The 25500-nt window shown below is 45.9% G+C and overlaps 1 protein-coding gene across 4 annotated transcripts in view; it reads left to right on the top strand.

Moving 5' to 3' along the window:
• Positions 1-25500, top strand: part of LOC146180365 (uncharacterized) — a 451687-nt gene that overhangs the window by 308376 nt on the left and 117811 nt on the right. For all 4 annotated transcript variants that reach the window (XM_084579561.1, XM_084579562.1, XM_084579559.1 and 1 more), the window contains one exon: positions 5427-7633. In XM_084579561.1, coding sequence (XP_084435687.1) covers positions 7541-7633 — 93 coding nt within the window. In that variant the 5' untranslated portion in view covers positions 5427-7540. The remainder of the gene's footprint in view (positions 1-5426; positions 7634-25500) is intronic.

Raw genomic sequence — 25500 nt, 5'->3', positions numbered from 1 at the left:
CTCGAGAGCGTCGTTTAAGTATTTTGTTACAATCCGTGGACAGGTTTTATGGAGTCTCGACCGCATTCAGTGGACAGTGTTCTACTTATATAAACATTAACGAAGTTTTGTAGCGACACTCTACTATAGCGCACACAAAACAAAACACAGGAGAAAGACAGCATAAGCCTTCCTCCTGTGTTCATGTTTTGTATGCGCTGTATTATATAGTATCGCAATGATTGAGTAAAACACGTTGTTGGGCTAGTTGGTGCATTGCATGAAGAAAGATCATTTGTTAGTCCAGCCTCTTTCTTTCTGCGTCTGTTTTTGCCTGTGTGCATCTTCTTGGCTGGTTAGTCTTTCTTTATCGCAATGAATTGTCTAGGAGGTAAAGAAACACTGGTAGTTAAATACCGCTAGGTACTTAGGTAGGTAAATAAGCAGTGGTAGATAACCACTGGTTGTAAATGGTTATTTAATAAATAAATAAATAAATAAACAAGAAAAAGGATGTTTGGCGGCCTCGATATCTGCTATTTTCTGAAACACCTTAATTAGGGCGGCGGAAATAAATGGATGTTAAGGAAGTGCTAGGAGAAATGAAAGATGTTAACGACAGGAAGGAATAATAGGATACGGTGAAAATAAAAGTGAAGTTATACACCCTATAGTGCAAAATACAGTAGGTTGTAGGTAGCGCACAAGCAAGCGTGGCATACAGCTCATTACAATTCAATAAATCATGAAGCACAAGGTACAAAACACACCAACACATTTAGTAGACCAGCGGAAGCGGTTTTTACTACACATGAGATATGAGCACAATAAAAAAAAAAAAAAAAAAACTGACACAATCAAAACCGACGCCCAAGAACTGACAGGAGGTAAAATTCCGTAACTCGTTATATATTTAATTTCAGCATATCTAAAGATTGGACAGAAGAAGCAGGCAAACTATTCCAATGTGCAATTGTATTAGTGAAAAAGGAGAATTGTTATAAGTTATAGTCCTTGCAAAGTGAGGAACAAAGGACAGGGCATGAAGTGGCGTACACACCCCCTTGAGGTGTGTAATGCGCATTAAAACATGTTTGACAGGTTTTCGGCTTTCTGATGATATAGAATACACGCTCGACACTCAATGCTGAGAAGCGGTAATTAGTCCACCTGAGGGCAAGGAACAGAGAATTCAGCCGTTTTTTGCCTTGCGCAGTAAAATCGAGGTGTAATGTGTGATTAGCATCGTCCTTGTCATCGCTCTATTTTTTCTAACGGAGGATTATATTTGTTTATTTTACAAGCAGCGTATACTTCAAAGCATGGAAAAAAAAAAAAAAAAAAGAAACAGTTCTAAGCCAGGGAACAGTAATGCGCCAGTGTCTGCCACATCATTGAATTTATATCTTGCCTCAACGAAGAAGGGTTCTCGGCAGAATGAGAAGAATGAACTACGCTGTAGTAAATAGTTATTTTCAGAATTTGCCTGAACTCTGGATAAAGGGCACATAAGGTAACAAAAGAAGCGCTATAGAGTGACAAGAGAAGCTTTGAACTAAAGAATTCTTTCTTCTGAATGGACGGACATCCTCCATTTATGTTTTTTTTTTTTCGGTTGTATGCCGCCTTGAATGAATTTCGACGAGCCATTCTTGTGCAGCAGTGGCCTCTCCTTCATTGGTTTGTTTGTTTTTGAAATTTTCCCCTCGTCTATATACCGCGTTAAAGCGGTTCCAATGAGCGGCAGCGGCCCACTTTGTTCGCTACGTCGTCGGCTTGGTGCCTCAATGGGAAGAGACAGAAGGGGGGGGGGGGGGGGGCGGTTCTCGTCGTTGAATGTAGAACCCCCGGGTGGTTCTCATAGTACTATCACTATTGCGCCAACGACAGAGACAGAGCCAACGGAGCAGTACTATTCCTAGTGAGCTGTAAATAGTCGCATGACAGCGCACTGTTGTCACCAGGTAAGCGCGTTCGGCTCTCTCCGCTCCCCGAGGCGAAGGTCGTGAACAAAGAAAGAGACAATGAAGGGCTTTCAAGGCACTGGCGTTCGAGTAAAGTCCGCCTGAATGCTTTGCAAGCTTCCATCGAGCCGCTTTGGCGTCGATCTGGACGAATGCAGGCTGATCTCACACCTCCCTCGCCCGATTGGGCTTGTCTCACACGAGCGGTTTAAATACTTATTGAGTTAATGGTCATCAAACTTAACGAGGATTGGCCGCCGCGGAGCCAATGTATTGTTTTCTGTCGACAGTGAGCTCGACGCGGATCATCTCTGTGTACATCACATCACTTTCAGGCTCGCGGACACATCTCGCGTCTGGGAGATGTGCCCGCGAGATTGCACAAAAAGTGTTCGAGAGATGTGTCAGCAAGATTCTGCGAGATTCATTGAGATGTGGCAGCGAGACGTCGCAATACGTTCTGACGGCATCATAATAAGAAAAGTAAGTAGTAAAATTATAACGAGTGCACAAACACGCGACACAGATGATGAAGAGGGGGAGAGGCTTTCGCCATTAAGCTAAGTGAAATCCTGTAATTTTTTTTTCTTAAGGACACCTTTTGGGTGTGTACGTTCGCGAACTGCCAATGGAACCGTCAAAACAGCGTCACAATCATCCTATGTTTAAAAAAAGCTCGGAGTAAACGAAGAAAATACTTTTACGTTAGAATTTCGAGCTCCGCTGATGGCTTCACAAAGTAATTTTCTTTTTTTTTTTTTGTTCAGTGGACAAAATGATAGCTCCGCAGAATACCTGCCAGGTGCAGCACGAGCCGACGCCGCGTTTGTGGTGCACCGCAAACTTGTTTTCGCCGCTATCGGTATTCTATATTCTGCTACGTCAGTCGCATTGATCGTCGACATATGTGTACGTTTCAGTTGCCTTCGCCAATGATACCTTCTCCGAGGCAATTGCTTTAAAAGCGCGCTCGTATTAACTACCTTTTGGACGTTTCCAGCACTTATAGAATCGCAGAATCTAGCAGTCAAATCACTAGCCCTGGCATCAGAGTCTGCATTTGGCTCCTCATCCAACTCCCTGCCATTAGTGCTGATTATTGCTTCGCGGCGGCTGCCGTGACCTCTGAAACCTGTCCTCCGAACTTGTAACCGTCTGTCCTGTAGATTGGTCCAGCGGGCTGTGTGACCAGTGGGAGTAGATGCAGGATATGGCTCACTCTAAGCGCGAGTAAGCCTATAAGGAAATAAAAAGAGAGTAAGCACCTCCTCTAGTGCACTCCCTTGTGGGGCACGGTATTCTATCCAATTCCTGAGGTAGATTTTCACCACTAACAATACGGAAGGCTATACTTTGGCAGCAGAAGCATCGCCTCTTTCCGGATAATATTTATTTGATGTAATTAGCGATGAATCGAAACGTTCAACAGCTGCAGCAGAAATTCCGATGTATTTAATTAGAGGACATGGAAAATCATTTAAAATCTTCGTAATTTCTAGGACTTCGCATATTTTGAAGCGAGAATTGGCTCCCGTATTTCAGGCCATAAGAATCTGCGACGGAGCTCGCGCTGCGTGTCCTGACTGTAGTGAGAAATGCGCTAGAGCCACTGTACTAGAGGATAAGCTTCTCCCCTTTACTTATGCTTATTTGTGTTCAGAAGGAAGCAGTACTTTCGCGCTGCATCACAGCGAGGTCGATAGAAGTGGCACCTTTGGGACGGATTCTCCTCCTCTGCGGTTGTATTTCGTTGCGGCACGATGGTGGCATGCCGGCGTTTTCTATTTACGGCCCTCCACCCTCGGCGCACGGCATTCGTGTCTCGCTTGGTTTCTCCTCCCTTTCTGTCGTGTGCCGTGATTGCCGCCGTGCACCATGCTTGTCACGCTTGTGTCTGTGCGCATGCTTGGCAGTGAGCGAAAGGGTCAAGATAGGCGTGAAAGGGAATGATTAAATATTCGCCTTTCAATGCCACCGAGCCCGTTGGGTTGTCCTGAAGGCCTTGAAAACAGGCCGCATTATTTGACGTTGATTCTTTCCCCCCCTCTTTTATTATTATTTTTTTTAATTTGCGTTTCGTGTATTCGGCCAGTGGTAGAGTGTTTCAACTCTACCATTGCGCTATTCTGTGTGGTAGCAATTTGAGCTATGTTGGTGAGGCAGCATAAGGAGTACACGGAACACGTGTTCCTGCTGTTAGGTGAAAGCCTTGACTATGTTTGCGAAAGCGTGTGCGCAAAACGTGAAAGCAAAATGTAGCTTGTGATACGACTTCACATTAAGACGAGGCTAGTAGTCATAAATATGTATGTAGTGATGAGATATATACATACAAATGTCATGTCATGCTAGTCATTATAGTTTAGTCGAGTCGTAGACATTTGCCATGAGTCAGTCAGAAGGGAGATCCGATGTGCATGACTATGAAGTCCACGACTTGTGCAAAACAATCAGTCATGACCAAGGATTGGTGTCTAGTCATCAGACTCAAAAGTGCTGAGTCATGACACTCTAGGAGCTACTACAGAGCAGCCAACGCACATGCTTTCGCATTTCTCCAATTGAGACCTCTCCGGTAAACTCAAAGTTTTTGTTCCTTGTTTCTCCGGAGATATGTACAGCCAATTATATAGTACATCTTCTAACCGCCGTCTCTCAGGCGGCATCTTTTACTAACGACTGGAAACCAGGAATGCGGAAACGAACGATGAAAACTATTCCGGCTGCAGCTGTAGTGCCTGATTAAACACGGTGGGCGTGTTCCTTAGTATACACTGCGCCTAACGAAGCGCCTGCGAAGGCTCACAGTGCGCTGCCGTTCGTTGTGGTATTTTAGAAGCTTTTGTCGCCGTGTTTGCCATTTGTTGGTTGGGAATGCTTCGATGTACATGTTAAAGCTAACAGCGCAATCAACACTTTCTACGGGCCCCAAGTTGCCTGCGGGGTTTGCCCGTGTAGACGGGCTTGTTGAAACCACCTTCCGCGGGACTTACCACGAAACGTTTGCGTTAAGAACTTGGCAGCATACTGCACCGCCCAGGAAATCTCATGTGGGTAGACATGGTTCAAAGGCTATGAATCCCATTTTTTTTTTCAAAATGATTCAAAGGCTTTTGTTTTTCTTTATTGTATAATCTGGGTGCTTGAAATGCTGCTCGAACATAGGTGTTCACGTGTGTAGTCAAGATGTAGCTGTATTGCTGGCCGGTTGTCGATTTCACAAGTGCGCATATGTGCAGAAAGGTACGAAAATAATTAACCAAATTAAACCTTGCTTTTCCAGACTCATTCTTGTCGTGTTGAGCTTTTTTGGCTCATAGGCAACTAAGGCCATCATGCACCAAAGACAAGGTTCTTAATGCTTCATTTCTGGCCACGTGACTAGATGTTGTCGGTGTCTCTTGATTCCTTAAAGGACTCTGTAGCGGCGTGTCATTCACTCTTTTCTTTTCGTTTTTTTTTTTTCTTCTTTTAATGTCGCAGAGTCGTGGGACCGGGAGCCATGAGTGTGCCCGCCGCCGCAGACGGTCCTGAGGACGGCCACCTTCCCAGGCGCCGGCCAATCCCACCCGAAAGCCAGGCTTCCACCAGTGGCACTGCACCGATCGCCTAGTCCAAGTCATCAACGCACGTCACTTCCGGCCGGCTGCCGTTCGTCCGCTCTTCTTCCGTTACCGAACGGACACTCAGGCGTTCCTCCCATCTCCGTTGTCCGATATATCGTCGTCTGTTCAACAGCTAAGAGATTCCTGTCCCTAGATTCATTGTGTCGACGTCAACGTTTTGAGGGTGCCTAACGTCATCATACAGTCTTGCGCGTGATCCGACAGCGTCACTTCGACCTGACCAATCAAGCCCGGTATCGTGTGACCGCCTCCAGCTCGCGTCTTGTGCATCGAGTGCCATCTTGCCTCTTGTGTGTCGCTTGCGATTAGTCCAACGGGATCGTCGTTCAAATCAGCGCTCATTCAGATCTCTTGTGTGTACACCGCTCATTCTTTCACCCTCCTTTCCACCATGTCGCAATGAACTTCATCGTGCTTCACATAGCCGCGTGAACACAAGTCGCTCACTATTCGTTAGCAACGAGCCAATTTTACCTACAGTGTCGTCAGCGTCCCCATCTTCCACTGGCAATACTGATAACGCTTTCCAATCGAACCGCACGATCTCTCAACACAACGTTCAATATACAACGTGTTCATCGTCAAAATCGCATCATCTTCAACTCCTCCGCGCAGTTACGTCACGCCTATCCACCAACAAATACCATATGTAACCGTTCAGAGTTTCCTGAGCCTAACTGTTCCGCCACTGTGTTCACTTCACTACGCTCTATTTATCTAACTTCCATATCCACAGCACGGGACGTCATCGTAATTCACTGAACTTCGCGTAGCCTGTGGGGTAATCATTAAACGACAAGCAGCGCATGCCTAGGCATCCTCGTCGCGAGTGGTAATATTTGCGAAGGCTGATAGTTAAAGCCGCTGTGTCGAAATTCTTTCGTTCACGTTGTGTGTCGTAAAAAGAAAGCAACAACCCGCAACCTATGTGAGTCGCCAAATTTTCAGTGTACGTTTCTGCACTTTGTTGGACAGTCGCCGGTTCTGCGATAGTCGATCTTCAAATCATTCAAGAATCGCGTTCACGCGTCACCCCCGGTGTTCTCTCCCTTGCTGTCGTTGCGTGTGACTCGAAGCTTTTCAGCGTTTGTGTTGTTTACGCTCATCACCGGCCATTGTGTACAACTGCAGAGCGCATCATCTTCGAGGCTCAACGCAGAAGCTGACAACTCATCTTGAAAGCTCTCAGAAAAACATTCGCACACTGTGTGCCACAGTGATAGTCGTTACCTGCTGTTCCTGTGAAAAACGGTCGCGTCCTCCAGCTTCTAGAACAAACTGTGATGTAAAAAGTGCTGTTCGGGATATCAACAGTGTTCGGTTAGTTCGCACACTTGAACGCTCCATCAAGAGCTGAGGTGGAACGACGTCTTTGCGCTTCAAAGGTTGTGAACGAACTCTAGAGATCGCGAGTGAAGGAAAGGCCAACGAGCGACCGACGTCAAGAACGACTTTCATCGCTATCTGTTTCTCAGTACCTGCGTAACTTTTTTTTATTACCTGGAAACAATATTTGCTCAGTCAAGTGAAATTGAGTGGCACAGGCGGAATTCGCCCAACGAATACCAACGTCGTGCAGCACTAGCAGCAGCTGTAATTGCCCAAATCCTGCTGCTTCTGGCGGTCAGTTAGAATTTGAAATCTCAGCGGAAAACTCTGAAGTTTCAACAAAGAATTCAACAGCCTTCATTTGACCACGGTCGGTCTTGTAATCCTGTAGAGGCGATTCGCGGAATTCCAAACAATACAGAAATCTTTAGCTTCAAGGGATTTAGTAGGAATTCTCGTGAAAAAAAAAAAAATCTAACGGCAAAGAAGACGAAGCCCTGAATCCTGCGTGAGAGCACTTTGGAAACTCCTCCGCTGATCTCCCTTTCTTCCTGCCCACGACCGACGAACCACGGAGCGCCTTCGACGCCAGCACATCGTGCCGAGGCAGTGGTCGTATTCGCTCAGCGCATCGTCGCCGGCATGATTCCCTACTCAACATGCATGCGATTCGCGTCCAGGGACCGTCGCCGACGCAACGCTGCCCAGTGGACCGTCTGCAGGAGCCAGATCGGGGTGAGTGCAAAGATGTTTTGGTTTTGATTTCGCCGATTCAGATAACCAAATAAAGGGGGCTAAGTGCGTAGCCTTGTGCTCGCGACAGGCAGTTATTCCGCGGGGAGACTAACAGAAGTTCATGTCCCGTTGTAATTGTTCCCCAAAGGCAGTAGTGGTTGCTCCTTAAGGAGCTAAAAGGTTAAGCGAAATGCAGGCTGTTCGCCAAAATACTTATCGATACGGTTAGTCCCTGGGGAAGTAATGGCTGCTCTTTGAGCATCTAATGATGTTGCGTAGATTAGTTTGTCTCCAAAGCGATAATCTCTGCAGTTAGTCCATGACATAGTAGAGTGATAGCTGCTGTTTGATATCTGACGGTTTCGTGGAACGCAATTAGTCCCTTAAAACGTAACCACTGCATCGCTCAAATTTTCTTGGCTTATTTTAAGAGCGCACAAACTGAAAGCTTATGCATGATGCACCAGCGTTGATTACGATGTGAAAAACTTATAGGACGGGACTGCGTTTGCTTGCGAGGTATCTTGCAGTACAGGTACAGGTGCACTGAACGTCAAACCGAGCACGTGAGCTGTGACCAAACTGGGAAAAACTAAGCAGTAGTGCAGCAGTGGACGAGGATGCGTCCGCGCATCTAGCTGACCCATTTCGAGTACGTGGTGCTCGCCTTATTACCGGCACGAGCAAAGCCGCGCTTCTACCATCACTGCTCGCCAAGAAAACGCATTTGATACATGCGTGCTATTATTTTTGAGGCGAAATATTTTCGGCTCGTACTGTTGGCCGCGATTCCGTCACGCACTTCTAATGTGAAATAAAAATCCTGTCTCCACCGGGAATCGAGCCGCCATCCCTTGGATTCCCATCCGAGCGCTTTAACCAACTTCGCCGCGCCCGGGATCATGAAACACACATCACAATTATCTCGTCTACCGTGAGGATGATAGTAGCGATGAATATGACGCTGCAGTTAGTGATACTAACAATTATGACGTTAACAATGATAATGACTGTACATTTGGTTGATAATGATGCATCGTTTCCGTGTGCGCCAGCAACGTTCAGGCTTTCGCATTTTTCTGCAGTGTGGATTCCACAGTGCTCTCGGAATTTTTTCATGCGTTCCATTGGGATGACCGAATATTTGATGACTGCACTTGTCAAAGCGATGCACGAGCATTTATACTTAGCGCACAAACTAGCCGTCTAATCGAGTGCTAACCATGGCGGCTATGCAGACAAGAATTGAGCAACTTTTGACGAAGCAGAAAGTGCACGCACTTTCTTCTTGGTCACCGCTTGCGTGCATAGTTTTACTTTTGGTGCACCTGCACAACCAACCCGACCTAATTTAACTCCTCCCTCATTGGCTGGCTACTTCTACATAAAAGAGTCAGTGGGACAACTTCTCGGCCAAATTGATGCATACGTGGAAGCATTCTGGCATCATTTCCCCTTTAGCTATGCGTCCGGCAAAATGTCATCCAGTATGATCTGCAGCGCTTTGTTGTTAGCGCGTGGCTTTTTAGTAAGTCCGCATTGCTGTGAATTCGCATAAATGGGACGAAATACAAAAACAAACAAACGAAGAAACAGGATTTCAAAGCTAAGGTGCGCCACATGTGGGAATCGCCCACCGAGTTTTGCACAGTGTGTAAAATTCCATTCGAGAAAGTCCGATGGCTGTCTAATATGACCTGTATTTCACTATTCAAATATGACGCGGCCCGTGTCATATGTGCAAGGTTCATAAATGGCCTTTTTTGTTCAGTAATGCCGAAGTGGATGTAAACTATTACGATACGGTACACATTTGAACCGTAACTGAGGTGCCATAAAAAAGTATACAGGCTGTTTCAAAGGGGAGCTTGGTTTCTGTCTCTACTGTGCTGGAGCTTCCTTTATTCAGATGACATCGAACACAGTAACCCCCCCCCCCCCCCCCCCCCCGTTTTTTTTATTGTCGTTTTACGCGGGAGCTTTGTTTGGCCGTTCGAGTGTGAGCAACACATGTCTGGCTTGCCGTAGTCCTTGTGGTAGAGCATCCGCCTCGCATTCGGGAGGTACCGGGTTCGATCCCTGGTACCGCCGGTTACCCACCGGTTTTTCAATGGGTACAAGCTTTCGCCCGGCCTGGTGCTCGGCTCTTCTGGGGTGAAATGCTTGGGAAAAGGGCCACATAAAGGGCTTTTGCCGCGCGAGGCGGACTTATTGTTGTCCGATGGCGGAACGAATCACTGCCACATCGGCGCAACTATTCACAGGACGATGTGGAAAAAAAAGAAACGAAAATAAAAACACAAAGTGGCGCATAGAAAAGCGACGGCAAAACGAAAGAGAAACTGCTGTCCAGGGTGAATGGGGGTCACTGAGGTTAATAAAAACACTTGTTAACGCAGCCATGTCTACGCTTGTTACATATAACCGGCTTGTTAAAGCATTCGTTACGATGGGCATGTCTCGATATGTCCTCCACTGCTCATTAGTTATACGTACAGTAGGCACGATACAATGCGCATGTTACGCAGAACACTTTGCGCTTTCTACAACACGCATTGGTTATAGCACGCCCTGTAGAGTGTAGTTTGAAGAGCGGGCGGTCCTAACGACGAAAATCTCGCCGGCGAGTCAGCCGAACAAGCAGGTTGTTATACCCCTGCGAGAGCCGCCAAGCGTTAGCCAAGTACTGCACTATTTCTTGGGGGAGAAGGCAAGAAAGCAGGCTCTGCGGACGGGGATGTTTGAAGAAGGCTTCCTTGCGCGAAGTGGCCGCAGCGTTTATATAGCGGGATAGACGAGCTCATTGTTAGGTCGCGTCGGTACTGGCCTATCTTCGCGCTCTCCAGGTGCCTTCGTGTTTGTGTAGCGAAGCTTACATATTTCGATTTGACTTTTCTTTCGAGCGCCAACATTCTTATTTATTTTTTCTTCCTTTCTTTTAGCTTGCTATATTTGTAGACTGTTTGCTTGCCCGCCTCTGATCTACGCATCTGTCCTGTTTCGCTTCCGCTTCTTGCCGCTGCTTTTCTTGCCAGTGCCCGACACGTAGTACGTGCGCATGCGCGTCAGCGCTCTAGGAAATGGTGTTATTGCATAGCGATTGCCATTTGGTGATACTCCTTGCACCCCCCTTGATTATTCCTTACTCGACTTTGGGCGGGCAGCTCACCCCTTCTCTTTCCCTTATGCACTATACACGGACCAGTCTTCGTAGCCTCAGTCAGCATCGCATGCAGGTGGCCACACCAGGCCCACCTTTTACGAGAAAAACCCACCTCACCCGAAGTCAAGAAGTCTTCCTGAATAAGCTCATCGCCCGTGCGGCTTACACGCCACGCATTATGGCCCGCTGGCGTCGGTATACAGAGGGAATGATTATGTGCCCCCATCTACTCTGGGATTGCCCTGCTTTTTCTACTGGACGCTCCGAGATTGAACCCTACCGCCTGAACTACCGTTCCCTTCCAGGAACCGAGGCTAACACACAAATTATATTTGCCAAATATGGTTCCCTTAGTGGCCTGGTCAAAAAATATGATTCGAGTGACGACCTGTGCAAACAATGAAGATTCTACCTACTCCCCTTTACCCCCATTCATGGCCATGAGCCTTCCTATTCAATAAAGGACGTTCAATCAGTCAATCATCTTGCATCTTTTTTTTTTTATTTTTGTCTCACTGGTGTTCTTATTATGTTGATTTCGATCCTGTGTGCTGGCCTCCTTTGGTGTAATGCCTCTCCTCTCGCTCAGTGGCGTTCGTTGACGTCAGTTTTGTGACTCGAAGAAAGCGCAGTTTTATGGCGTCGATAGCGCATCCAGCGTGTGCCTGTAAATTATTATTATTATTTCTTTTGCAAATTTAGCCGCTCTCTCGGCTATTACAATTTGGCATGTCATCGACCCTTTATCGCGTCTACCTGGGGTTTTACGGTGTTTTTTTTTACCTCAGCTCAGCGCCACGAATAGTCTCGTGCTACTACCGACAGGAATAGCTGGCGGAGCGGCACTTTACCCACCATGGGCGCTCAAACATAATGGGCCGGTGAGGTGCTTGATGCGGTTTGCTTTTGGCATTTTTTTTTTTTAGGAAAGAAAAGGCGCTGTATTTCCTAAACTTTTGGGTACACACCTGAACCGCTCCTTAAGTGAAATGAAGAATGTGGGAGTGAAAGAGTTCGGGGGAGTGGGAGGTGCTATACTGGCGGCCGACGGGTAATTTCGACCGCCTGGGTATCCTTAACGTGCACTGGCGTCACTCATCACACGGATGCTTTGCCTTTCGTCTCTATCAAAATGTGGCCGCCGCGGTCGGGTTCGAACCTGGCAACTCCGATTCAGTAGCCGAGCGCACTAACCACAGAGCCATCGCAGTGAGTCGTCTTGTTTTCGGTTTATTTTGCGAGGTTTAACATCCCAAATCGATTCAGGTTATGAGAGACGCTGTAGTGAAGTGGTTCAGAAATTACGACCACGTGGGGTTCGTTAATGTGCATTAGCACCTTGCTTTTCGCCTAGATTGAAAAGTGGCTGCCGCGGTCGGGATTCGATCCCGCGCCCTTGTTGCGGGACAGTCGGACTTGTTCGGATGTACGTACAGAGCTCCATTTCTGAGGCGTCTCATTCGAAGACCACTGTTTCTACTCGGCTCATTTTTGCATATTGTAATACATACCGTATTAGTGAAACGCGGTCATAGAAGCGGCTCTTGGGGATTCATGTATCTTTCTGAGTAGTGGTTAAGAGGTGAGAGTGGTAGTTAAGAGCAAGAGCTATGCTAAGCCATCTTTATTTTATTTTTCTGTTCCAGAACATACGCCTGCAGCCTCACGTGAGATAGACAGGTGGCCCTAAATTTACTACTGAGAAAAAAAGAAAAGTAAACGCATCAGGAAGTGAACTGCGCTTTCAGGGCTCTCGTGCGCGTCGAACTATCGGCCGCCAAATGAAAAGCGGAGAGGAAGAACTGCCTTGGGCGAAAAGAGCACAGATGAGCGCGCCATCTCACTGCAATTGCGAAGCGTCTCCGGCCGCGTTCAATAAAACATCACCGCTTTCGCGGAACGCGGTGCTGTGGGTGCCTTGCATCGACTTGCAACCTCGTATAGCAACTCTCTCGCCTGCTTCTTTGTTACGAGTCTCGCTTCTTGCAGCGGGCCATTATACCGCGCACTCCCCGAATTCGGGATCCCTTTAATGGCCTCACATGCATGTCATGACGAAGTGTATGTATACGCTTCTCGTATGCGCATATACAGTAATACCGAAGGAAGGTCGGACAGCCGTCGCTGTGAGCTCAGTTGGTGCCGGACGCTGTATTCAGAATTCGTGGGTTCGGTTCCTTTAAGCGGAGTGCTGTCTTTGTTGTTGTTGTGCCCTCAAATAATGGCACATACCCACGAGAGGAACTGGCCACACGTGAAACCAGTAGTAAGGGAGTTATGCTTTTAGATAAGAGAATAAAAAACAAACAAACTAATAAATATATAATATGCAATACGGCAGAAAAAGGCTCTACTGATGAGAAAACAAAAAGGAATAATTTCGCCTCATTAAGAATTGTCTTTCGGTTTCCTACTTTGTTATATTTCTTCCTGAAAGGATTACAGTGCGAATTCAGGTCAGCGGCAAAAGAAGTAAATAAAAAAATTCCGAGAGTGACATGGGATCTTCACTGCAGAAATGCGAATGATGCATCACGTTTTCTCTCATTACCAGTATCAACTGTATGCACCGTCATTGTCATTGTCACTAATTGCAGCGCCATTGTCGTCGCTACTATGGTCCTCACGGTAGACAAGGAGAATTGTGATGCGCGTTTCACGATCCCGGGTGTGTCCATTGAGTGTGCTGTGTTTATCAGGAATTCTTTGGCGATTGGGGTGCAAAGTGTAACAGTTTACTTGTAGTTGGCTATTTATATTGTGTGTGTGTGTTTGTTTTTTTTTTTTGCTATGAAGGTGATATGTGTGTATTCCCTCAATAAGGAGAGCGAGTGCGTAGAGTTTTTTGAATGACTTGAGCAGTGTGTGCTTTGAGCATTTAATTTTTCTTTTGGGACGTGATTTTAATTGCGGATGTAAAGCAGAAGAGAGGATTACCGAAACACCCGTCCGGGAAAAAAGTGCGTATCTGTTGAATTCTCTTATTATGAGGTAAAACATATCTCGTTTACGGACCACAGCTTAGTAATGTTCAGCTTCATTTCATTTCATTCATTTATTAATACTGTCAACCTATGCAGGCTGTTACAGGATTAGAAACAAACAAAATGCACAAAAAAAGGGAGTACATTTCAACAACTACAAAAGTCTGACACAAAAATATACAAGCAAATACAGTGGACGTAAAGCAGAAAGTCAAACAATACAGCAAAAAAAAAAAAAAAAAAAGGAAAGAAAGGAAAACAGATTATGCAGAGGGACAACTTTTGTATAGGCGCGTTTTGTACAAAGTATGTTTTCAGGCTTTCAAGAAAGGCATCTAGAGTATTACTTTTTTACAATTTCTTTTTACTTTTTACAATTAAAGGGGGAAAAAGAAAATAAATTAGGTTCTCATGGGACCTTCGGAAGTTTGATTCACAATTACTTGCGGATGAGCATTTTGTTATTAAAGTAAAATAATGTACTGGCGCATTACTCTCAGCAAAGTCTGGGAACTGGGCAGTTATACGGGATTTTTTCAAACAGAAGTTGCAAATGGGATTGAAAGAGCAAGCATTATATGCCGGGGCAAGTGCATGCAGGAAAAAGAACTACATTGCCAACTAGACGTGTGCGTAGGCCTGTAAACTTATCAGCCTGGAATGTACAAGAAAGAAATAAGAGAAAAAAAAAAGTAAGCCTAAAATTATCGATAAAGACAAGTACGGAGCTGCCGTGATAAGGGCGCGTGCCGACTCACGAGCGTCTCTGGCTCGACAAAGTTCCTACTATGTGAGTGATGAAAACCAGCACACGACTCAGAATGAAATCAAACAAATAAGGTACTAAAATGAGGTAACGAATGACACTGACATAATTTAGTTAGCTTTTGTTCAGCAGTGCCGGGAATTGTTTGGGCGACGAAAGAGGGGTTTAGAAGTGTATGCCGAAGTTAGGAGACGGAACCAAAGGAGGGCTGGAGATGCCAATCAGCATGAGAGAAATTGAAAGAGCTATTGAAGAGTTGAGCGTTGGAAAATCTGGTCCTGACGGCTTAGATGCTGACTTCTATAAGCGTTTCAGAAGAGAAATAACTGAGGCTCTTCATTGTCTTTTAACTAAAATTTGACGCACAAGAAATGCCACCGTCATTTAATATAGCCCATGTTGTTTTAATACATAAAAGTGAGGACGAGGCTGAATTGCTGCCGGTTGGGGCTTATCGTCCGGTAAGCCTCACAAATGCTAATGATAAAGTGTTTATGAAGATTCTTTTCAGAAGAGTGCAAAATGCTATAAACACCTTGTAGGGCCACATCAGATGTGTGACATTAAAGTTCGCACCATTGGAAGAAATGTCACATTGCAAGAACGGTTCTCAAATGCTGTGACGTCTTCGTAGAACGAGTTGTGGTACAGCTTGATCTTGTGAAGGCTTTCGATAGTGTCGCACGAAATCCTTTTTGCAATGCTAGAACCTGTAGATGTTGGCTCGGTGATATCATGAGGTATGCGGACGGCGTACGAAAACTGTGTTGCACTTATCATTGTGAATAAGCAGTTATCGGAATGTGTGCCCGCCTGTTCTTCAGTTCAGTAACGTTGTCCACTTCCACCTTTTCGTGTCGCTATTTATCTTGAGCCGTTTTTGTTACCATTGATACATAATGAACGTATGTGCGGTTTCACTCTCCAATCTACGCAGGTGAAAGTACTTTCTTACGCGGACGATATCGCTCTCTTTTGCGCAAATCCGGAAAGCGTTAATGAAGTCGTTCGAGTTGCGTGTGACTACTGCAAAAAGGCAGGGTGCGAAATCAATTGGGAAAAGAGCATTGGTTGTTGACACGTTGAATGAGATAATACACCGGCAATGTTTGCTAATATGCAGTGGGCGACGGTTCCGGCGAAAATTTTGGGCGTAAGTTTAGAGTATCATAAGAGCAGCAGAGAGTTGTGGAACGACACAACGCAAAAGACTAAGCAAAAAGCGGATGGATGGAAAGGGCGCGATCTCTCAAGTGTTCGTGCACGTGCAAGTGTGTGCAATGTGTTTTTGATTGCCGAAATTTGGTATTTGCCGCGAATTTTATACATGTGCACAAACTGCGCAGAGTATCTGCAGTTTTTATTTGGAGCGCAAATAGGGAGCGACTAGCCGCGCTAATTTGTTTCTTCCCATGAAAACTGATGGCCTTTGTCTTTCGAACTTGTTTCTGAAACGAATTCTGTCACGATTTTCTTTTTTTTTTCCTTGCATAATCAAACAGACCATCCATAGCGCACAATGCTGCAGATGGGCTTAGGTAATGCGATACCGCGGACTTTGTTGTGTCTGGTTATCCGGCCACAAATCGCGCTGTAACTAGATTTTTACAAGTTGTTTTTGGCTTACCAATTTTTGCGTGCACATTGTTCGGGGGAGTACCTTATAACCCAGGAACAAATTTGTATAAGAACTTGCTCAACCTCTTTGTACCCGTACCCCTATCCCGGACCCCTATCCCGGACCCCTATCACGATCCATATATTGTGGACACCCAGGACAAGATGTCCTAAAAGAGGAAGATGCCTGTTAAGCCGACCGTGAAATCGTTTTTCTACAAGCTTCACTCTAGTACCCTTCCCGTAGAAACGTGGCCTAATGATAAATATATTTTTGTATCTTGGACCCTCAACTGCACAATATGTAAAACACCAGACACCATTGATCATAGTTTTATAGACTGCTGGGATCCTGGTTTTTACTGGGATATATTAAAAAAAAAAACTTTAAAGAAATTCTTACATCATCATATTACTAACTGTACAGATTGACGAGGTCCTGTACGACGTGATTATAATGCTGGGCCTCTACAGCATTTGAAAAACTCGGATGGCATTTAGGCATGCAGAGGAAAATTAACGATCTGTCAGAGACTTCATTGAAAGGGTAACATTTCTCAGAGATGTTCTCCGTAGTCGGCTGAGCAACCTCAGTGGATGGATGGGGTCGACGGATTGATGAATATGAAACAAATTTATTATATCGTTTTAGCCATATAGGCAGGCTAGCGAGTTTTATGCCTTTATGTACTTTGTTGACCGGCAATAAATATAAAAAAACTCGGGCGTGGCGCTGTTGGTTAAAGCGCTCGATTGGGGATCCGAGGGTTGGAGGTTCGATTGCCGGTGGAGACAAGATTTTTATTTTTTCTGGTGACTTCATCAGGATGGTTGTCAAGTGACACTCCAGCGCACAGATCCCATGTACAAATTCAACGCACAAATCCCGCGCACATCTCGCGCAACTTTTGAGCACGGAATTTCGTTCCATAAACGTAAAAAGGCTTTACACTTAAAATGTGGGGTTTAGGAATGGCTTGAACCAAGTGATAGAGCAAAAGCTGTGAGTGTTGCAGCGATAGCCTCGTTCATTCCACGGATATTTAATGGTTTTTAAGTTAAGGTTTTGGGAAAAGGAAGGCGCCCTGTACTTTTGGGTTTGGTTTGGTTTGGTTTCTGGAGTTTAACGTCCCAAAGCGGCTCAGGCTATGAAAGACGTCGTAGTGGAGGACTCCGGAAATTTCGACCACCTGGGGTTCTTTAACGTGCGCTGACATCTCACAGCACACGGGCGCCTTGCTTTTCGCCTCCAAGCGGCCACCGAGGCCGGGATTCGATCCCGCAAGCTTGGGAACAGTAGTCGAGCGCCGTAACCACTGCGCCACAACGGCGGGGCGATATACTTTTGGGCAGACACCACGGAATAGTGGACATCTACGCCTAACCAGGTCAATGTCGTGTTTTCATGTTTTTCTTGTGAATTGGTTTATAAGGAAGGAAACACGCTGTATCTGTCAGACTTCTCGCGGACACCTGAAACGCGCCATGAGGGAAGGTGAGAAAGGTGGACGTCAAAGCGAAAACAGTGAAAGAGGTCCCGTAGTAGAGGGTTCGGCCACCTGGGGGCCTTTAGTTAGGTTAGGTTTTGCGGAAAGGAAGGCGCGGTATATTGTGGGGTGACACCATGGGATCCTGGGCACCCACACTAATTAGGTCAAGGTCGCTTGAAGGTCAAATTTAGTGCCGCGCGAAGACCGGCTTCACGTATAGCGTAGTGAATCTGTCGCTTCACAAAAACCTAAGATTTTCCTTCACCTCGCCGACTGTTGGCTTGTTTCGTGGTGTCATATCTAGCCGTTTTTTTTTTTTTTTTTGACAAATGGGCCTAGGAAAATCAAACCAGAATAAGGGCGTCACACAACTTTACCGATTACCTTCATTTACTTCTCCGACAGTAGACCGTCCTTCATCAGGTTGAGGAACTTTCATCAACTTAAGCTGATGAAGGGTGAAGGAACTTGTGTGAAATCTTTATTCTACAACACGCACGCACACGCACACGACATGTAATACTCCGAGTGTTCATGCTAACCGGAACGAAGGCCTTAAGAATGAAATATTAGAGGCAGGCGACAGCGGTGAGAAAAACCGGTTGCGTGTGGTTGGTAGCCAGCTTGCATTCCACAACAAACTTTTGTATTGGCACTAATTATATAGAAAATTAAATGTAATCATATAGGTTATGAAACTTTGAAATTAAACAAGTGCTATTTCAGAAACCTACTTCATTGTTTGCGTTAAAGAAAGTCTTGCGTAGATGTTTCTTTTTTTTTTTTATCTCCTAAAAGCCATGTAATAGTGGGAACAAAAATCCTTTAACATCGCTTCTCATTTCGCGAATTTCCTTTCTAATGACACAGCTATTCAGTAGTCACATGACAAGGCGTACACTAGGCGCACCTTTTACGCTGCTTGCGCGCCATTTGTACAGCGGCCGCGCAGTACGGTCGTTGGATATCCTATAGGTGTCGCATTTTGGCGCGGATTTCCGCGTTACGACGACGAAGAACAGCAGCAGCGCCGAAATTAACATTTATTCGGCATGGTGTGAATTCTGGTAGATATCAACAAACCAGAGGTGTTCCTCAAATGGTCTCGCCCGTGCTCTTTAACATTTTATTGAGCTCTATTCCCACTCATCCAGAAGTTCGCACGTATGTCTATGCGGATGAAATCGCGTTTTTTGCGGCTGCGCCTGACACTCAAACCATCTGTGGGCGCCTGCAATCGTGGCTCTGGTTATGTGACTTAAGATTTACATTAAACGTAAAAAAACTGCGCTGTCCTCGTTTTCTAAATTAAGGATCCGGTAAATCTTTCTCTAACATTTCAGCAGGAAATGATTCCTCAAGTTAACTCTTTGAAGTATCTAGAGGTCATTTACGATGATCATCTGGCATGGCGGGATCACATTCAACGTGTTGCAGCGAAAGGGGCTCGTGCTGTGGGTATGTTGTGCAGGTTAAGCAATTCAAAGTCTGGGATGCGGCGAGACGCTCTTTTAATGATTGATGTTATGTATGTCCGGCCAATTATAAAATTTGGATCTGTTGTTTTCTGGTTCACCTGCTAACAAAATCCGTCCGCTTGTTCTTTTAAAGCGGGAGGCGCTTAGATTATTCCTTGGGCTCCCCTTATTCGGGGCTAACAATGTACTTTACCTTGAGGCCAGAATACCACTGTTGTTAGCTAGATTACAATTCTTGATTGTTTAGACGTATCTAAAAATATATCAATCTCAATTTCATCGCTCCCTGTCAATTTTTTGTTGCTAGCCAGCCTCCTTTTTTTGGAGTCAGATGGCCTGGTTTTCATACCCCGCACGTAATACTATTGCAAAATCTGTTACAGCCTTTCAACGTAGTCTTTTCCAACATCCTTTCAACAAAAGTACGTGGATCTTCGATTCAAATTGTCTATGTTGACGTTTTCCCAAATAACGCAAAACACTTATCACCTCGAATTTTAATTGGTTATTAGAAGATCATTTACAAAGTCTTCCCGTTAGCATAACGATAGCAACTGATGCTTCTCAATTTCATGAAAATGCCGGCGTTGGAATATACTGTCCGCTTTTAGACTGGGCTTTTTCAGTCTGTCTTCCGGATTTTACCCCAATTTTCCAGGCGGAGTTGCTGGCGGTGGTGCTTGCTCTGCGCTAACTAGACCCACCATACTCAACAGTGGCTGTAATTACAGACACTTATTCCTTGAGCTTGTCGCTTTCTTCGAATATGGATTCGCCAATATTAAACACCTTTCTTTCATTGGTCCCCTCTCATTTTAGCCTCATACATATATTGTGGGTACCAGGCCACAGTAATGTGACAGCCAATGAGGTTGCTGAAAGACTAGCTAAAGAGTCTCTCAATGTTGCCTGTCCTCCCGGCAACAGCGTACATAATAGCAGCGCGATTTCGTAGGCGCTGCTTATTAAGCACGCAGTCTGGATCTGTTTTATCATCGGACGACTACCTGCATCTCAAGTATTCCTGGAATAGGAAATCATGTCAATCAAGGCAGACTGAAGTCTCTCTAACCAGGCTGCGCTGTCGTATTCCGCCCCTAAATTTCTATATGCACAGGTCTGGTTTGGCGCTTTCTCCCGTCTGCGCATTCTGCGGGGAACCGGAAACAACAGAACATTTCTTGCTATTTTGCCACCGTTTTACCATGATGAGAAAACTGTGTTTGGAGAAGCCGTTGCAACAGCTGGGTCTTAATTTGAGCAGCCAGATTTTATTATCGTTCGGTGCCACCAATGCTTGGGTACAGCCACAGGTCTGTTTTTAACGCCATTCAAAACTTTTTAATAGAATCAAAACGCCTGCCTTGCTAATATGCTTTGATTTTTTTAATTTGTAAATATTTTGTATTTTCATATTTTACTTTCCTTCTCTATTCCCTGGCAATCATTTCTTTTCTTTTTTTTTTTTTGCGATGCAATTATACATCTCAAAATCTAATATCTGCACCCCAATTCTTGATCGATCCCCCTGTTGGGGTATGTGCCATCAGATTAGAGGAGAACAACCACAATAATGTAACGCAAAAGAAACCACGTGGCTATATCGTATTCGTGGGCCACGATCGTGCAGCTCTCCTCCGAGGTTTCAGCGAACAAAATCCAACTGCGGCCGCACGGCGATTTTCTCTCATTTTTGAAACTTGGTGTCTTTATCGACGACGAACAGTGGTTGAGAGCAGCATGACTTGGGTGTTCGAACACGCTAGCCACTTGGTTTCTTTTATATTTGGTGGGCTTTCTTTGGAACTAGGAAAAAAGATACACGGAAGTTTTCTGTTGTGGAAAATAAGGGAATGGGTGTTTCTGAAGGTGCTCTCCAATTTTGCAAACCGCTTTTATGGTATGAGGGCAATATTTTGTAATTTAGATATGTAATTATGTAATTAATTAAAAAACAAGATATTTACTGTGATGCAAAAGACTGCTACCAGCAATGTGCAAATGGTTGCCCGTGCCTGCCTCTAATATTTTATCTTTTACTCGCCACATGAGGCACCCGGTGTGTGTGCAAAATGCACGTTATATTTAATCATATAACCACGTATGCAGCCGGCCGAATACATACGCATGCGTGACAGATGTAGTCGTCAGCATAATTTCGGAAGTATCTAGTTGGCAGCATTCAAAATACCATATCTGAATGCGCTGAGTTATTCACAGAGACGAGACACAAGCACGAGGAACATAAACATTATAGGATGGTGAACTTTTTCTGCGAAGTTGTTTCTTCTTGTACCATACGGACGTAGAATGCACTCGCCCCCTGAGTATACCTTATACATATATACGGCTTGTATGTCTACACACATCCGTGTAGGGGGTGCCTACATCCCCGTTACTCTTTTCGCGCCTTGCTCGTATATCCACTCTGCGCTTGCCGTGGCCGCGGCTTCCTCGGCCGAGTCCCCTTCATCCCACTCCGGTTGCTCATTGCCTCTTCCGCCAAGTGCTGGCCGTCTCCGCTGATTCGCTAATAGACTCAACGGGGATTCCGCCGCCTGCCTGGTGGGCGTCGGAAGGACTTATCCTTGCACGGTGCCTTCTCGCCCGGCCTTGTTTTGTTGACTTGCGCCGCTCACAGCATGAGCTCCACGGGGGAAGAGCTCGAGTCCGCGCGGGAAGCTCGGCGAACGCCTGGAGAAATCTCGAGAAGACATTCGGTACGCTAAGAAAAAAAAAAAAGAAAAAAAAAAGAAAAAAAAAGTGCAGGCGACGCTGACGAACGTGCTCGGGGAAACGTCGAGCCTTTTCTCTGAGATAGCCTGTGTTTCTGTCTCTTTCTCTCTCTCTCTCTCTGCTTGTGCCAGCAAACGGAGACCGCGTCAATTTCATTGTCCTTGTAATGCTACTGCTATATTGCCCCCGAATATATCGGCGCTCTACGCGTTCCCTGTTTCTAGGAACACCGTTAAACGCAATCGGTGCTCTGCGTACCGGCTCCTGAACCACGTTGCTACTATTTGAGGAATAACGTAATAGCGCCAAACTGAGACAGCACACAAGTCAGACGAGCGGAGGACAAGCCCAGCATATGTTATTCTATGCGTTTTCCGAATTTTACTGTAGTTTCTCCTCTGTCTATATCGGTAAAGCTAATACTGTGGTTGGTACTGCTGCTGTGGTGTCGGTATATACAGTCGGTACATGCACTGGCGTGATCACCTTTTCTTTCAAGCACTGCGCCCGTGTTCGCGCCAGTCGATTGCATTGTGGAAACACGCGCACAAGAGGGTGCTTGGGAGCGGACGACGGGGCGTTTCGTGGCCGCGTATGTATACAAAGCGGCGGCACGTGCTGATGAGCTTGCTTGCGAAACATGCCGATGCGGAGTCCTGGCGAAAGTGAGAGGAATCGAAGCTCGGCCAAGTTCGCTCGCAGAGGAGGGCGGAGGAATTCGCAGTGCATCCGTGTTGCGCCCAAGGTCACTGGTAGAAAGGGAGTCGGAGCTGGCGCTGACCATGATGCGCTGCAACGCGATGCACTTTTCAGGCGCTGAGAAGCGATAGAGGGCTTGCGTAATGAGTGTGCCGTTTCTTAGACGTACAGTACATGCTTGGAGACCAAGAGTAAATGATAGACCAAATGAATGGAGGGAGAGAAGCGGCACTGGCTTTTTAATCGGGTAGTGAAACTGATTGATTATACCATCGTAAAAAGGGGCAGAGCTAAAGAAATGGGAACACTAAAGATGACTAGATGCAGGATACGCTACGACAAGACAAGCGCTTGTCTTGTCGTCTATGCGTCTTCTCTTTTGTCCACGTTTCTTTTTGCGGTGCCATTTCTTCGATGAACCTTCGAATAGTCCGCACCAACTTATTATTCAATAATTAGGCTCGTAGTACCAAACCATGAGGGCTTTATACCTTGCTGTTAACGAATTTCGATGCCTTTGAATCAATCAATCAATCAATCAATCAATCAATCAATCAATCAATCAATCAATCAATCAATCAATCAATCAATCAATCAATCAATCAATCAATCCTTTTTATTTTACATCAAGCGTGTTGTGGACGCAGACAAGAAAAGTCTCAAATAAAAGAGAAGCAAATTGAAAGTGAAGGAGAAAGAGGGCGTCACTGACGGTTCCCCAAGTGGTAAGCATGTTTGATACTCTGATCGCTGGCGCTGAGCACTATAACCGCGTCCGCGTTTACTTCGTTGCCTGAACCACGGGCCATCGCATCAGGAAGTGACTTCAGTAAAGCAATAAATTAAAGTCTTCAGCATCCGGGAGACTCGGTTCAAGGGTCCCATACAACTTTACGTCTGGAGGCTATTCGCTTCAGCGAGAATTCCCCTTGCAAACTTGGAGGTCGCGCTTTTCCGCGCTTGGGGCCTCTTGAACACTTTCTTGGCTCTGATGGTCTGACCGGAAGGGGAATCGGGAGATTGTTTCTTATCTGATTTCTGATGGCTCTCGACTCGGTTGCCTTATGAAATTATATGCGTATCATCGAAGGCTCACATTATAACAGCAGTTCTCTTCACTGGCCCCGATTTTAGAATGGTTATTTGGTGTTGTGCTTTTGGCAGCCAATTACTTCTTTGCATAGCGCATGTGCGGCCACCTTTGCAGCAGGTGACCTATTTTTTATATATTTGTGCTTTGCGGTTTTCCTTCCGGTGTCACTGCTTCCATAAAAACGCACCTTTCGAACCCAGAAGCTCCGCAGCCGAGTTTCACATACGGAGCTCACTTGGCACGATTTCTTTGAATCAATACAATACCTCATCTAACGCAAACAGTACACCAACGAACTGGTCGAGGTACAATAATGCGATGCCTTTGTTGCCGACGCACCAGTGCCTTGGGACTACACTGTGATATCGACAAGGGACCACCAATAGCTCAATAGAATAAACGCAACAGCGCTTGTGTCCTTTTCATTCGGCCTTCGTATTTTGCACCGGTGAATTACCTCGTGAACCAAATTCCGTGCACTGGGCTCGCTTCTTGAGGAACGTGACGTAACCTAGCAGTAGAAAAAAAAAAAAAAAAGCCGAGAGGAACGCGAGAACATCTCCGCTCGTCAAGCTGATCCGATAATATAGCGCTTTACTACTTTTGCTGTTCCTGTGCTGCCGCTGCTTTTCCTACGTGACCGCTCGTTCTCACTGTTTGGTGCGAATTCCCCGACAGAGCTGTATGCACCTCACGAATGCGCTTCTTCGCTCTCTCCTGCTGCGAACGCTCCGGGGGCGCCCTCGATAGACAGTAACGACAACACGTCGCGTGGGGCTAAAATAACCCGCTTGTTAAGCTGATCCGACGGTATCCCTCGCGCCTATGCCTTGCTTTTTGGCACTTGTTTCAAAAACGGGGCACGGATGTTTAATATGTAGGACTTGGGTCAACTACTTACAAGGCTACCGTGTAATGCAACTGGGCTTTTTCTTCATATATCCTCCCTTTTATCGCTCGCAGTATCGACTGGCAGGCAACGCTGATAACGAGGCGGTAACGTAGCTTGAGCGCTATTTGTGACAGGCTGCAGATGGATATACAGATAAGAAATTCAGGGGGCAAGCGGTCGTTTCGATACAACCTGTTATACGTGAACTTACAGAATGCTGATCGACTGATTAATTATTCCAGGGAAAAAGCGAGCTTTTGGTTTGGCTTATGGAGTTTAACGTGCCGAAGAGGATCAGGCTATGAGAGATGCCGTTGTGGAGGGCTCCAGAAATTTCGAGGTTCTTTAACCTGCACTGGTCGACATCTCACAGCACACGGTCGCGTTGCTTTTCTGATCCATCGAAAAGCGGCCGCTGCGGCCGGGATTTGATCCCGCATCCTTGGGCAAAGTAGTGGAGCACCCTATCTACTTCGCCACCGCGGCCCGAAAGAGCGAGTTTTGAGAAAAAACCTCGTGACTATTTGTCTACCCTCGTGCTTGATGCTTTTACACTTGATTTGGTTTGGTTTGATATGATATTGGGGGGGGGGGGGGGGGATAGAGGATATGATAGACGCCGTAGTGGAGGCCTCCGGAAATTTAGACCATCTGGGGTTCTTTTACCGCGCACTGACATCGCGCAATACATGCTCTTTCCCTATAAACGAGGACTCGTCTTGACCTTTGTCAAGCAGATGTAAACGTCGTTGATATATCATCGTTGAGAGTTGACGTAAGAGTACATAGCGAGGGAGGAAGGGCATATCATATTCGCTGGGCGTCTCGCAGACGATGGGGGCCTCTGGACTCCTCTATTTTTGTGAGTGGCTGGCCAGACGTTTGTTATCGGGGCCGACATGTGACTTTTCCTGCTAGCAGCTGTTGGGAAAGAAAAGAAAGGGGAGGG

Source organism: Amblyomma maculatum, chromosome 9 (genome assembly GCF_055883805.1).
Source record: "Amblyomma maculatum isolate TAMU_Amacu chromosome 9, ASM5588380v1, whole genome shotgun sequence".
Lineage (NCBI taxonomy): Eukaryota > Metazoa > Arthropoda > Arachnida > Ixodida > Ixodidae > Amblyomma > Amblyomma maculatum.
The sequence above is the reverse complement of the archived record's forward strand: the minus strand, read 5'-3'. Positions and strand labels throughout refer to the sequence as shown.